This window comes from Arvicola amphibius, chromosome 5 (assembly GCF_903992535.2).
Source record: "Arvicola amphibius chromosome 5, mArvAmp1.2, whole genome shotgun sequence".
Taxonomy (NCBI): Eukaryota; Metazoa; Chordata; class Mammalia; order Rodentia; family Cricetidae; genus Arvicola; species Arvicola amphibius.
Window position 1 is genome coordinate 82934432 of NC_052051.1, and position 11688 is coordinate 82946119.

An 11688-nucleotide genomic window follows, 5' to 3' on the forward strand; every position below is an offset into this window, starting at 1 on the left:
TCCAAACCCTGCAGCTTGAGAAGGACAGAGACAGAAGCTGTATTGTGTGTACATGACACCCCCACCAGCTCTGCTCTCCAGGGGCACCCAGTCCAGATGGGGGCCAAGGGAGGTGCACTCCATCCAACTCTCTAGGATGGGTAGGGCATCTCCATTGCATCCAACCAGAGTCTAACACCTGCCCTGTGAGGAGCTAGGAGGACTTCCTGGAGGAAGGGTTTCCTGAGCATTCCTGTGGCCTAGTTTAAGGACCTGTCACGTGTACCATGCCAGTCCGAGGTTGGGCGCTGTTGAGGAGCAAGGCTCAGTAAATAGGTAATTACTCCTAAGGCTGCAGTCTCCCCCTTGCAGAGAGCCTGGGAGGACTTTGAATGAGGAGGGAAGGGATGGTGGTGTCCCTTGAGACTTTGCCTCATGGACACAAGAAGGGCAATACAGGTGTGGGGAGTCTGAGGCCAGCAGGCAAGGGCACCTCTTTGCCTGGAGGATACAAGAACTGGACCAGGGCTTGGCAATAGGGAGACAGGTGTGTGCTGAAGACACCAGCAGAGCTGGGGCATCCGAGGATACTTTCAGAGAAGATGCCCAGTGGGACCCAAGAACAACCATGCTGCCTGAGTCCCACACCTCACAGGCAGGCTGCACCTAAGGTTAGCCACAGATCCAAGAGGCAGACTGAGGAGGAAGCTCTGGTCTTGCACCAGCCCCCCCACCCCCACTACTTCCATACCAGCTGGCGGCCACACCCCCATGCCAGGAAACCTGTTACCCTTGGGGTCAAAATCTTCCAGGGCAGTTGCTACTAGGGACCTCCAGGCTCAGTCAAAGTCACTCCCAAATGACTCCCAACCCTGCTCCAAAGGGGTCATCACTGTCTCCCCGCGCCTGCGCCCGTCCCTCGACCCAACCTCCCTGGCTCTGGGCGGGCTTGCAGAAGCCTCGCAGACACTGTGTGGAGGCGGAGCCTGTGACTGTGGAGATTTGGGTGTCCATTCTTGGGGCACTCTGGAAGCCCCTCCATTTTCCCATTTGGCAGCCTGAGTGTGGCGCTGGCCCTTTAAAGCCGATCAGTGTCTGGCTTTGAGGGGGAAAAAAACCAGATTTCTGCCGTCTGCATACAAGCCTGGCCTTGGGAGGAGGGTCACTCCAGCCCCCGACAGGGGCATGGGAAGGGCAGGTGGAGCCAGTAGCATTGATTGCAGTAACCCGATCTCGCGGGGGAGGCGGCGACATCGCAGCGCGTCGGGCCGCCTAGGGAGGAAGCTGCCCGCATCTGAGGGTTGGGCCAGGAAGAGTTGGGGCTGGGGCCCGGGTCGGCAGCTGCGGCCTCCTCTCCGGCCCATCTATTTTTAATGAGCTCCCCAGGCTTCTGCAGCCGGCCGGATGCAGAAAGGCAGGCCCAATTGGTGGAGGCCAGGAGCCCCAGGCCTGCCTTGAGCTCTGACCCCCACATCCGTCTGGGCATGAGAGGGCAGTCCTGGAGCCCCGCAGCCCCCTGGCCGGGCAGGGCTCTCCATGCAGCTGGTGCTGAAGATGGATTCAAGCCCAGACAATGACAGCTGGTTGGAGGACCAGTGGGAGCGCTGGTAGGGTCCTGGGGGCTGACCTCAGGGTGGGGGAGGGGTGAGTCAGTCCGGAGGTGCTCCACTGAGCTCAGGGCCACTGTTCCGACTGAGTGAGGTAGATGGCAAAGGTATGAGTCTTCTAGGTTTCTGGGAGCTGCTCCCGCCCTTCCTCTCCTGGGTGACCTTGGCTGAGCTGTGTACCTCTGCTCTGTGCCTAATCTCCTGGTCTCTGGGAAAAGGCCCAGGCATTCTCTCCAACTCCCCAGATGTCCCCCTTACACTAAGCCAGACAGAGTGCCAGGGTTAGGGTGAGCGGGGACAGGGGACAGGCAGTCCCCACAGTGGGCACACAGACTGGCTGGGCTGCCGGAAGCCTGCGAGTGTTCGGGTGCCCGTGTTCTGGTACCCGTGCTCTTTGTGGGGTGTCACAAGCCCAGGCCCAGGCCTCCCTTGACCCCACTTAGCCAGGGTCTTTGCACTAGATGAGATTGCGTGGTTGGAGACCAAGAACACAACAGGAAGCTTCAGCTTTTCTTAGAACAGGCCCATCCCAGGTCCCCCTCACTATTACCCTGGCTCAAGGGCGTGTATTTTTATGGGTGAGAGAAAGGGGTACCGGTTGTGCCTTCCGGTAGCCCTTTGGTTCTTGTTACTGTGGAGTACAAAGGTTTCTCTGCTCTGGGTACTTCTTGGGGTTGAACTAGCCTTGGCACTTGCTTCGGCCATGGAGACATCTCTCCAACAGAGCCTCAGCTCTGGACAGTTGGGTCTTCTAGGACTGCCTTCTGGTTGGCAGCAGGATGGAGAACTCCCATCCGGTGATGCTGGAGCCTAGAGCTGCCTCCTCCGCCACCTTAGGTGGAATGCCTTTTGGCTCCAACCCAGATCCTTCCTCTGCCACTGCTGTAGACAGACTGAATCCTCTATCCGGGAGCTGTCTCCTGCCTTCCAGAGGCTTCCCATGGGAAGAGGAAGATAGCAGCAAGCTTAGTTGAGGCTTAGACCCCCTGGGTTGTAACTTTGGTTTCTGTCCCCAACAGGCTCACCCACGACATCAGTCTGGAGGAGTTTGAGGATGAAGACCTTTCAGAGATCACTGATGAGTGTGGGATCAGCCTGCAGTGCAAAGACACATTGTCCCTCAGGGTAAGGCTAGGTCTGGAGAGTTTGAGTAGGCTGGGGACTGGGGACAAAAGTACCCCTAGAGTTACAAAGGAGCTTCCCAGTATGTGTGGCACCCCTAAAAGAGGATTAACAATGCCAGAAGCATCTGGTATAATGTTTGGTACATCTTGGGTGCTCAGTCCAAAATCCTACTGTTTTGTATTGTTTTCTCAGTGCTACAGCAGGGAGCAGCTCCTTCATTTGTTCAGAGAGAGGAGAGAGAGAGAGAGAGAGAGAGAGAGAGAGAGAGAGAGAGAGAGAGAGAGAGAGAGAGAGAGAGAGCAGGAGGGTGTGAGATGCAGGACAGAGGCAGTGAGGGCCAGAGTGAAGGGAGGGGCCTTTCAGGAGCTTCTTGGCAGAGGCCTGCAGCAGTACAGGGTGGAGTCTGATAGAAATCTGCAGTTCTTTGGGGCAGGGAAGGGAGCCAGGGTGCTGCTGGATTAGCTCCTGAGGCCACTGCACCACCCTGAACACACTAGCAACATTTTAGGCTTTCAGTGGTGCCTGCCAAGGGCTTGTTCCAGTATTGGTATTGCTCTGCGCATCTTGGCTTTACCATAGTGATAGGCTGCCTCCTGTCCTTCTGAGTGCCAGGATACCCAGGATAGATGGGAATCCCCATTCCATTGTCAGAGCACAAACCAAGGGCTTGCTTGCAGGATATGGAAGGCAGCTGCACTGGGTTAGGTGTCAGAGCCCATCACTTTATCTAACCAGGTAGTTAAGTAGCTAGAGGTACCATTTAGATAGCTGTGGTGCGGCTAGGGAAGGGCATCTGTCTTAGTGTTGACCTCCTGCTATTCCTAGCCCTTTTAGAAAGCCACACAGCGGTGACGCACGCCTTTAATCCCAGAACTCAGGAGAGTTCGAGGTCAGTGAGTTCGAGGTCAGCCTGGTCTACAAAGTGAGTTCCAGGACAGCCAGGAATGTTACACAGAGAAACCCTGTCTCAACAAACAAACAAAAAACCTTCAAGGCAAAGGAAAGCAAGCCATTTTCCGTCCCAATACCCAATCCTGTACCTTTGGGCTAGGCCAGAAAGGATGGAGGCAGAAGCCTTTTTTTTTTTTTTCTGGGCTTGGGGAGTGGTCCCAGACCTGGGTCACAACTTCTCTAAGGCCCCATACCTGTTCTGGACTTTGAAACTGTCTCCTTTCAAGAGGGTCTTCTGCAATTAGCCAGAGCCACCTCCACCCTACCCTAGTAGTGCTATACTAACTAGGGAGATCCCCCTGTGGGAGCCTAGTCAAAGTCTCAGCGACTCCCCCCCCCCCCCCCCCCCCCCCCCCGCACACTTTACCGCGTCCTCTCCTCTCTGGTAACCTGGAGTATCGGCCCAGCTAGCTCTTGAGGGACAAAGAGTCAGGGGATCTGTCCAAGGTGCCAGGAGTTAGTGACAGCAATGAAAGTAGCAAATAGTTTGGGGGCTATAAAGGTAGGGTTGGATGAGGAAGTGTGCAGGTTTGAACTGACTGGGAAAGCTCCCCCTCAGAGTGCATCTTCTGGTCCAGTCAGGACCTCCAGTCCCCACTGCAATCTTCCTCACCTGGCTAGCGAGCACTTTTCCCAGTTTGGTTAAATGGCCCCTTCAAACGCCAGTTATCTCACTCATCCCTTTTGGGGCCGGAATTCTTGGGCGACCCCTAGGTCTCCATGGCAACAGTGATGATTTCACTCTGGGCTGGGCTTACCACCCGGGTGAGGTCACTGGCCGTTGCCAAGGGAACGGAAGGGTGCAAGGAGTCGGGAGGGGGGACCGTGGGAGCGGAGAGGCGTGGGCGAACTTCTTGGCCTGGGGATGCGGCTTCGCTGAGGGGCGAGGGGGAGCGGTCTAGTGCTCGGGTCTCTGCTCGGCTCCCTGTCTCCCTCCCCTCGCGGCCGCGAAATGGACTCGTCCGGTGTGGAGGCGGGGCACAACGGCATCAGACCCGCCCTTCCCGAGAGACCCCTCCCCCGCTCCCAAGGCGCCGCCCCTGACTCCCCTCCGTCCGCGCCGCGCAGCCCCCGCGCGCCGGGCTGCTGTCTGCCGGTGGCAGCGGCAACGCGGGGAGCCGGCTGCAGGCGGAGATGCTGCAGATGGACCTGATCGACGCAGCAGGCGACACTCCCGGAGCCGAGGACGACGAGGAGGACGACGACGAGCTCGCCGCCCAACGGCCTGGAGTGGGGCCTCCCAAAACCGAGTCCGGCCAGGAGCCGGCGCCTCGCAGCCACGGCCAGGGCCCGGGCACCGGCAGCGGGGACACCTACCGGCCCAAGCGGCCCACCACCCTCAACCTCTTCCCGCAGGTGCCGCGGTCTCAGGTGAGGCACATCTCAGCGGGGCAGAACTGAGGGGGCGGCGCCCGGGGTGGACAGGGAAGATGGAGGGAGGGGCGTGGGTGGTGGTAGGTCGAGGACCCTGTCACGGTGCCTGGGGAAGGACAGGTTTTCTGCAGGGAGGGCCAGAGGAAAGTCCTGACGAGGGGCAGGAAAGTCCTGAGAAGTCTGTCCGGTTGGCTGGGTGTGGAGCCTGGAAAGGGTTGAAGGTGTTACCGGGGATTCCAGTGGGGAGATTTCCAGGGACCTAACAAAGGAGCTGGGTTCCTCCGGCTGTGACAAGGTCATCTTTGGGTTGGGGGCTTCTGTGAAGGTTGAGGCAGCAACAGCGCCTGGAGAAAAGAGCATCTGAAATGGGATGAAGCCGGGAGTGGGAATTCAGGGTCTGCAGCCAGTTGGACATCTCAGCAGCTGGGCATTCCAGAAAGCAACACTAGAGATGGGGGATGGAGTTGTTTGAGTTGGGAGCCTAGGGCCCCTGGCAGGTGGCTGGATGCCAAAGAGGGCTGCCTTGACCCATTGTCTTGTATGCCTAGGCAGGAGAGGTACTGAGAGGGAAGGAGCTGGGGAGGTGGAGCTACTGGGATAGTTCAGGGGTTTCAGGGAAGAGCTTACTCCCTTTCCCAGTATCCTCTGGCATGGATTCTGGCAGCTCAACTCATGAATGTGTGTGTTGCTTTTGGTGTTCCCTGGAGAGGGAGCCCTGCTCAGGGGTCCCAGGAGGCTAAGGATGTGGGATGTGTGAGCATTCTGAGAGATCCAGGAAGTAGGACTGCCATTCCTTAGTCACATGGGGTGAAGTGGGGGTGAGTGTTATGGAGTCATGGTTCGAGTGATTCATCCAGGCCCATAGGCCAGCTTCTGGGGACACCCTTCCTTGTGCCAGACTGCACCCACCACTTTGTTGGACCCCAGGTTTCTTTTTTTTTTCTTTCTTTTTTTTTTTTTTTTTTTTTTTTGTTTTTTGAGACAGAGTTTCTCTGTGGCTTTGGAGCCTGTCCTGGAACTAGCTCTTGTAGACCAGGCTGGTCTCGAACTCACAGAGATCCGCCTGCCTCTGCCTCCCGAGTGCTGGGATTAAAGGCGTGCGCCACCACCGCCCGGCGACCCCAGGTTTCTGAGTCCGTCACCCTGTCCTTCACCAGGCTGGGTTTGAGCATCAGAACATGGCTTCCCTCAGTGTAGGGGGCTGCTGTCTGACGCTCCTGGGAGCTGTGCTGCTCCCCCCCCCCCCCCCCGGATCAGCTCCTCAGCACCCACACTGGCCAGCACCACTATTGCATCTCTTGAGGGTTGTCCCCAAGCTAGCAGGCCTGGGGGAGGGCAGTAATTTCCCACCCTGCCTGCTATAGGGGAAGATTGGCAGAGAGGCCTTGGGCAAGGCCAGATGGGGTGGCCTGATGGGGGCAGGCCCAGGACCTCCCAGTGCCGGGCACTGCTGGCCGCCTCTTCATAAGAGCCCTTTGTCCTCTGCACAGGACACGCTGAACAATAATTCTTTAGGCAAAAAGCACAGTTGGCAGGACCGCGTGTCTCGATCATCCTCCCCTCTCAAGACAGGTAAGTGAGGCTTTTCCTTGAGCTAGAGACCCAGCGGTCCTCACCTGGCCCACCTGGGCTGAGGTCACCCGGGAGCCAGAGACTGGCTGCAGAGGGAAGAGGAGGGACAGGTGTCTGGAGTGGGTCCGGCTCTCAGTACCAACTTGTCTGTCTTCTAGGGGAGCAGACACCGCCACATGAACACATCTGCCTGAGTGATGAACTGCCACCCCAGAGCAGTCCTCTTCCCACCAAGGATCGAGGCACCTCCACCGACAGCCCTTGCCGCCGCAGCGCCGCCACTCAGATGGCACCTCCGAGTGGTCCTCCTGCCACTGCACCCGGTGGCCGGGGCCACTCCCATCGAGACCGAATCCACTATCAGGCAGACGTGCGGCTTGAGGCAACTGAGGAGATTTACCTGACCCCAGTGCAGAGGCCCCCAGACCCTGCAGAGCCCACCTCCTCCTTCCTCCCACCCACGGAGAGCCGGATGTCAGTTAGCTCTGATCCAGACCCAGCTGTTTACTCGGCAACTGCAGGACGGCCACACCCCTCCATCAGTGAAGAGGATGAGGGCTTCGACTGCCTGTCATCCCCAGAGCGAGCTGAGCCACAAGGAGGGTGGCGGGAAAGCCTTCGGGAGCCACCCCCGCCTCCACGGGCTTCACTGAGCTCGGACACCAGCGCCCTGTCCTACGACTCGGTCAAGTACACACTGGTGGTGGATGAGCATGCGCAGCTTGAGCTGGTGAGCCTGCGGCCGTGCTTCGGAGACTACAGCGACGAGAGCGACTCCGCCACCGTGTATGACAACTGTGCCTCTGCATCCTCGCCCTACGAGTCAGCCATTGGGGAGGAGTATGAGGAGGCTCCTCAGCCCCGGCCCCCTGCCTGCCTCTCAGAGGACTCCACGCCGGATGAGCCTGATGTGCACTTCTCGAAGAAGTTTCTGAACGTCTTCATGAGTGGCCGCTCTCGCTCCTCCAGTGAGTCAGTGAGCAGGGGATGGGATGGTGGGGGCTCTGGCCAGGGAAAGCTGAGATGGAATGAGGCCTCAGATGGCACATAGTCTGACTGAGAGCAGGCCAGGGCTTTCTGCTTGCCCTAAGCCGAGGCTACCTCCTCCAGCCTATTGACTTCCTACAGGTGCCGAGTCCTTCGGGCTGTTCTCCTGTGTCATAAACGGGGAGGAGCATGAGCAATCCCATCGGGCCATATTCAGGTGAGGGCTGCCCGCTTCCATGCCTCTACCAGCCCGTCACTGGCATCCCCTCAGCTGCTGGGGGACAGTATCCCCTTGTAGAGCTCAGCTTAGAGACAAAATGATGAGGTGTTATGAGGAAGCTGAACCTGGTTAGGGGCCAGAGCTGCCTGCCCCATCTTGCCTCCTGTAGGCAAGGTGCTCACCTTCTCTGGCCTCTTTTAGTTATCAAGGTCTACACTCCCTTCCTCCCTGGCCTCTGAGATCCTGGGTAGCAGATGCGTATCTGAGTGCCATGTGTCCCTGGGAGGCAGCAGTGTGACAGGCACATGGGTAAAGAACCCTGATGATCAGTAACACATGCCCTTGGGGACAGGTTTGTTCCTCGGCATGAAGACGAGCTTGAGCTAGAAGTGGATGACCCTCTGCTGGTGGAGCTGCAGGCAGAAGACTATTGGTACGAGGCCTATAACATGCGCACAGGAGCCCGAGGTGTGTTTCCTGCCTACTATGCCATTGAGGTCGCCAAGGAGCCCGAGCACATGGCAGGTAGTACTTCCCTCCAGTTTGGTCCCACCCACCCCTGCATCTCCCCACCAAACTTGACTGCAAGTGAACATGCACCCCAGGTCTCAGCTAACCAGGGAGGAGAGCAGAGGTCATTTCAGTTCTGCCAAGTAGCCCCCCCCACCCCCCCCCACCCCCGCCTGAGTGACTCCACAGGCTGCACTCTCCCTTCTTGGCTTGGCTCTGAGCCCCATGCTGAGGTTCTCTTATTGTATGGTTGCTTTCCAGCCCTTGCCAAAAACAGCGACTGGACTGACCAGTTCCGGGTGAAGTTCCTGGGCTCCGTCCAGGTTCCTTATCACAAGGGCAATGATGTCCTCTGTGCCGCTATGCAAAAGGTACCCAAACCTGACTCCTTGCTTTTTCCTGGGGACGCCTATCCTCAGCCAGCCCCCTCTGCTGGGGAAAAGGACACGGGTCTGGAGGTGGTGCTGTGATGTAAGGGATCCTGTGTTTCTGTCCCTCACGCAGATTGCCACCACCCGCCGGCTCACCGTGCACTTTAACCCCCCCTCCAGCTGTGTTCTTGAGATCAGTGTCAGGGGTGTCAAGATAGGTGTCAAAGCCGATGATGCTCAGGAGGCCAAGGTGACTTCCTGCAAGCCCCAGCCAGCCCTTTGCCCCATATGCTTCTCCCCTCCCCGTGTGCCCACCCTTTCCCTATTTGCCCCTCCTGCCTGCTTCCCCTGCAAGCTGACTGACTGTCTTCTCTCATCCCTCCTGTAGGGAAATAAATGTAGCCACTTTTTCCAGCTAAAAAACATCTCTTTCTGTGGATACCATCCAAAGAACAACAAGTAAGTGGGAGAGGCAGACAGAAGAGCCCAGTGCTAGGCTTGGGCCATCGTGGGGTAAGGGAAAGAATTTTGTCTCACAGATGCCTGCCTTCCCACAGGTACTTTGGTTTCATCACCAAGCACCCTGCTGATCACCGATTTGCCTGCCATGTCTTTGTGTCCGAAGACTCCACCAAAGCCCTGGCAGAGTCCGTGGGGTAAGTGTGTGTGCATATGTGTGTGTGTGTGTGTGTTGGTAAGGGTCTGCCCAGGTAATGTGCCCTGTCACAACCCTGGCATTTTCTCCTGTGCGGCGCCACTGTCACCCTGTCCTGGAAAAGGCTGGGAGGTCCTGAGAAGCACAGGGTGTGGGGCACTCTCGACTAGCCTGTTCCTCTCTGGGAGATGACTGCCCACAGCACAGGGCTACGCTGTCCTGGAGTTCTAAAGTGCCTTTGGGAGAACCTGGGTTGAGGCCCTGGTCACCCCAGCTATCCCCCATTTTCCAGGCGTGCATTTCACCAGTTCTACAAGCAGTTTGTGGAGTACACCTGTCCTACAGAAGACATCTACCTGGAGTAGCGGCGCCCCCACCCTCTGCAGCCCCCAACCCCAGGCCAGTACTAGGACAGCTGGCTACGGACAAGACGTGGCACTGCCACAAGAGAATGGGGAAATGAGGGCTGTTCGGGGGTGGGGCGGGGGTGGGGAGAGGCAGGTACAGTTTATTGTAATATATGGGGTTAGATTCATCTATGGAGGACAGTACAGGCTCTCTGGGGGCCGGGAAAGGATGGGGCTGGGAGGTCAGGAACAGACGTACTGCCCTGTCCTGGGCCTTGTTTTTTGCCAGGGACTGCGGCTTCTCTGGCTTGGCTTGGACTTGGCTCCTGCCCTGACAAAGCCCACTCCACCTGGAAGTGCCCATCATCCTGTTCCCACCTCACCTAGAGCCCTGAGCTCAGGCTGAACCCAGCCGCCTCCCAAGGACTTTCCAGTAAGGAAATGACATACAGGACAGCAAAGACCCTGTTCTCAGCTGGCATCGTGGGGCCTCCGGGCAGCTCTGACCTCCAGCCTGGCCAGCTTGCTGGTCCTGGCCTGCTTGTGTGCGCAAGGAAGGAGAGGTTACAGCAAGCCCTGCCTTGTAGGGAAAGGCAGTCTCTCAGCTGGCCCCCGCCAATCCCATGCTGTCTTGTCACCTGGCGACCACCATTAAAGTGCCATTTCCTGTCTGGATCACAGTGGGTGTATTTACTTGGACCCCTGCTGGGCCTTCTTGTCACACACCGGCTAGCAAGCCAAGCATTCGCTGCCCAGAATAGCTTTATGCGGGTTCCCATCACAGATTCACGTCATAGTAATAGTCAGCCATGTTGGGCCCATCCCGCTTGCGCTGCTGGGCCTGAGAGAGAAGGGGTCGGGGCTCTCGTGGCCACGGGTGCTTGGGTCTGACCCCATAGTCTAAAGAGAGAAGAGGATAATGGTGGAGGGAGGAGCTCCTGACTTGGAATAGGGTTGTAGTCAGCTCTGAAGTGGCAGTCTGGGAGTAGGAGACACAAGGCTGTGGAGGGTGGGAGAGGAGAGAGAAATACTACCATCCACTAGGTCTGAGAGCGGCTGCAAGAGTTCCAGCGGGGCTGAAAATTCCTCAGGAACGGATCGCTGAGACCTATGGGAAACATCGCTGTGCTGAGCTGAGCCCTGGCACCAAAAGCCATTGCCACTTTGCTTTGTGCCACAGACTAGTGTGAAAATTTCATAAACTAACCCTTCCCAGGATAATGGTCAGCCTTGCCCAGAGCCTTCTAGGCCCTGAGGCTCTGGCCTTACCTCTGGGGCTGAGGTCGAAGGAGTGCGCCTGCCAGGATGAGGTAAAAAAGGAAGAGACTGAGCCCAGCTCTGGGGTACAGAGCCCCCAGCATGGCAAGAACCATCTCCTGTATACAGTTCCCACAGTGGCTTCTGCCTGCCCCTCCCCCAGCAGGATGGAACTTAGTGCCAATTCTCAGGGCCACCTCACAAAGGACATTAGTTCCAGGGCTCAGCACCAGCACTACCTCTTTACGTCCTGGAGAAGACTGTTTCTCTCTCAAGACAGGGTTTCTCTGTGTTAACAGTCCTAGCTGTCCTGGGGCTTGCTCTGTAGACCAGGATGGCCTTGAACTCACTGAGATCTGTCTACTTCTGCCTCCCAGAGTGCTAGGATTGGAGACTTTTTTGAGACAGGATTCCTCTGTGTAGGCTTGGCCATACTGGGACCCACTTTGTAGACCAGGCTGGCTTTGAACTCGGAGATCTGTCTGCCTCCACCTCTGCCTCTCGAGTGCTGGGATCAAAGATGTATACCACCACCGCCAGGCCTGGAGAAGACTCTTGTTCCATACAACTGCTTTAGTATTGTATCCCTGCCAGGAAACCTCCCTTCCTCAATTCTAGGGACCTGGAATCCCACATGCTATTCAACTCCAAAGCCTCATCCATCACTCTTGACTCCTGGATGCCACCATATTCCTCCCTTCCCACAGTCCCCGTGGTCTGCTGCAGTCACTCA

At 57.5% G+C, this 11688-nt stretch overlaps 2 protein-coding genes across 2 annotated transcripts; one reads left to right on the forward strand and one right to left on the reverse strand.

Moving 5' to 3' along the window:
* Positions 1–1308: 1308 nt before the first annotated feature.
* On the forward strand, positions 1309–10371 carry Mapk8ip1 (mitogen-activated protein kinase 8 interacting protein 1). The gene is made up of 12 exons (XM_038330451.1): positions 1309–1586; positions 2606–2711; positions 4731–5033; positions 6527–6608; positions 6767–7576; positions 7737–7812; positions 8168–8340; positions 8587–8696; positions 8830–8946; positions 9085–9155; positions 9254–9352; positions 9644–10371. The coding sequence occupies exons 1-12, from the start codon at positions 1516–1518 to the stop codon at positions 9714–9716; spliced, it is 2091 nt and encodes a 696-aa protein (XP_038186379.1). The 5' UTR covers positions 1309–1515; the 3' UTR covers positions 9717–10371.
* A 105-nt stretch (positions 10372–10476) lies between these two features.
* On the reverse strand, positions 10477–11071 carry C5H11orf94 (chromosome 5 C11orf94 homolog). Its single transcript, XM_038329334.1, has 3 exons — positions 10968–11071; positions 10733–10806; positions 10477–10598 (listed from the first exon to the last, which is right to left on the reverse strand). The coding sequence occupies exons 1-3, from the start codon at positions 11069–11071 to the stop codon at positions 10477–10479; spliced, it is 300 nt and encodes a 99-aa protein (XP_038185262.1).
* Between the last annotated feature and the right edge of the window lie 617 nt (positions 11072–11688).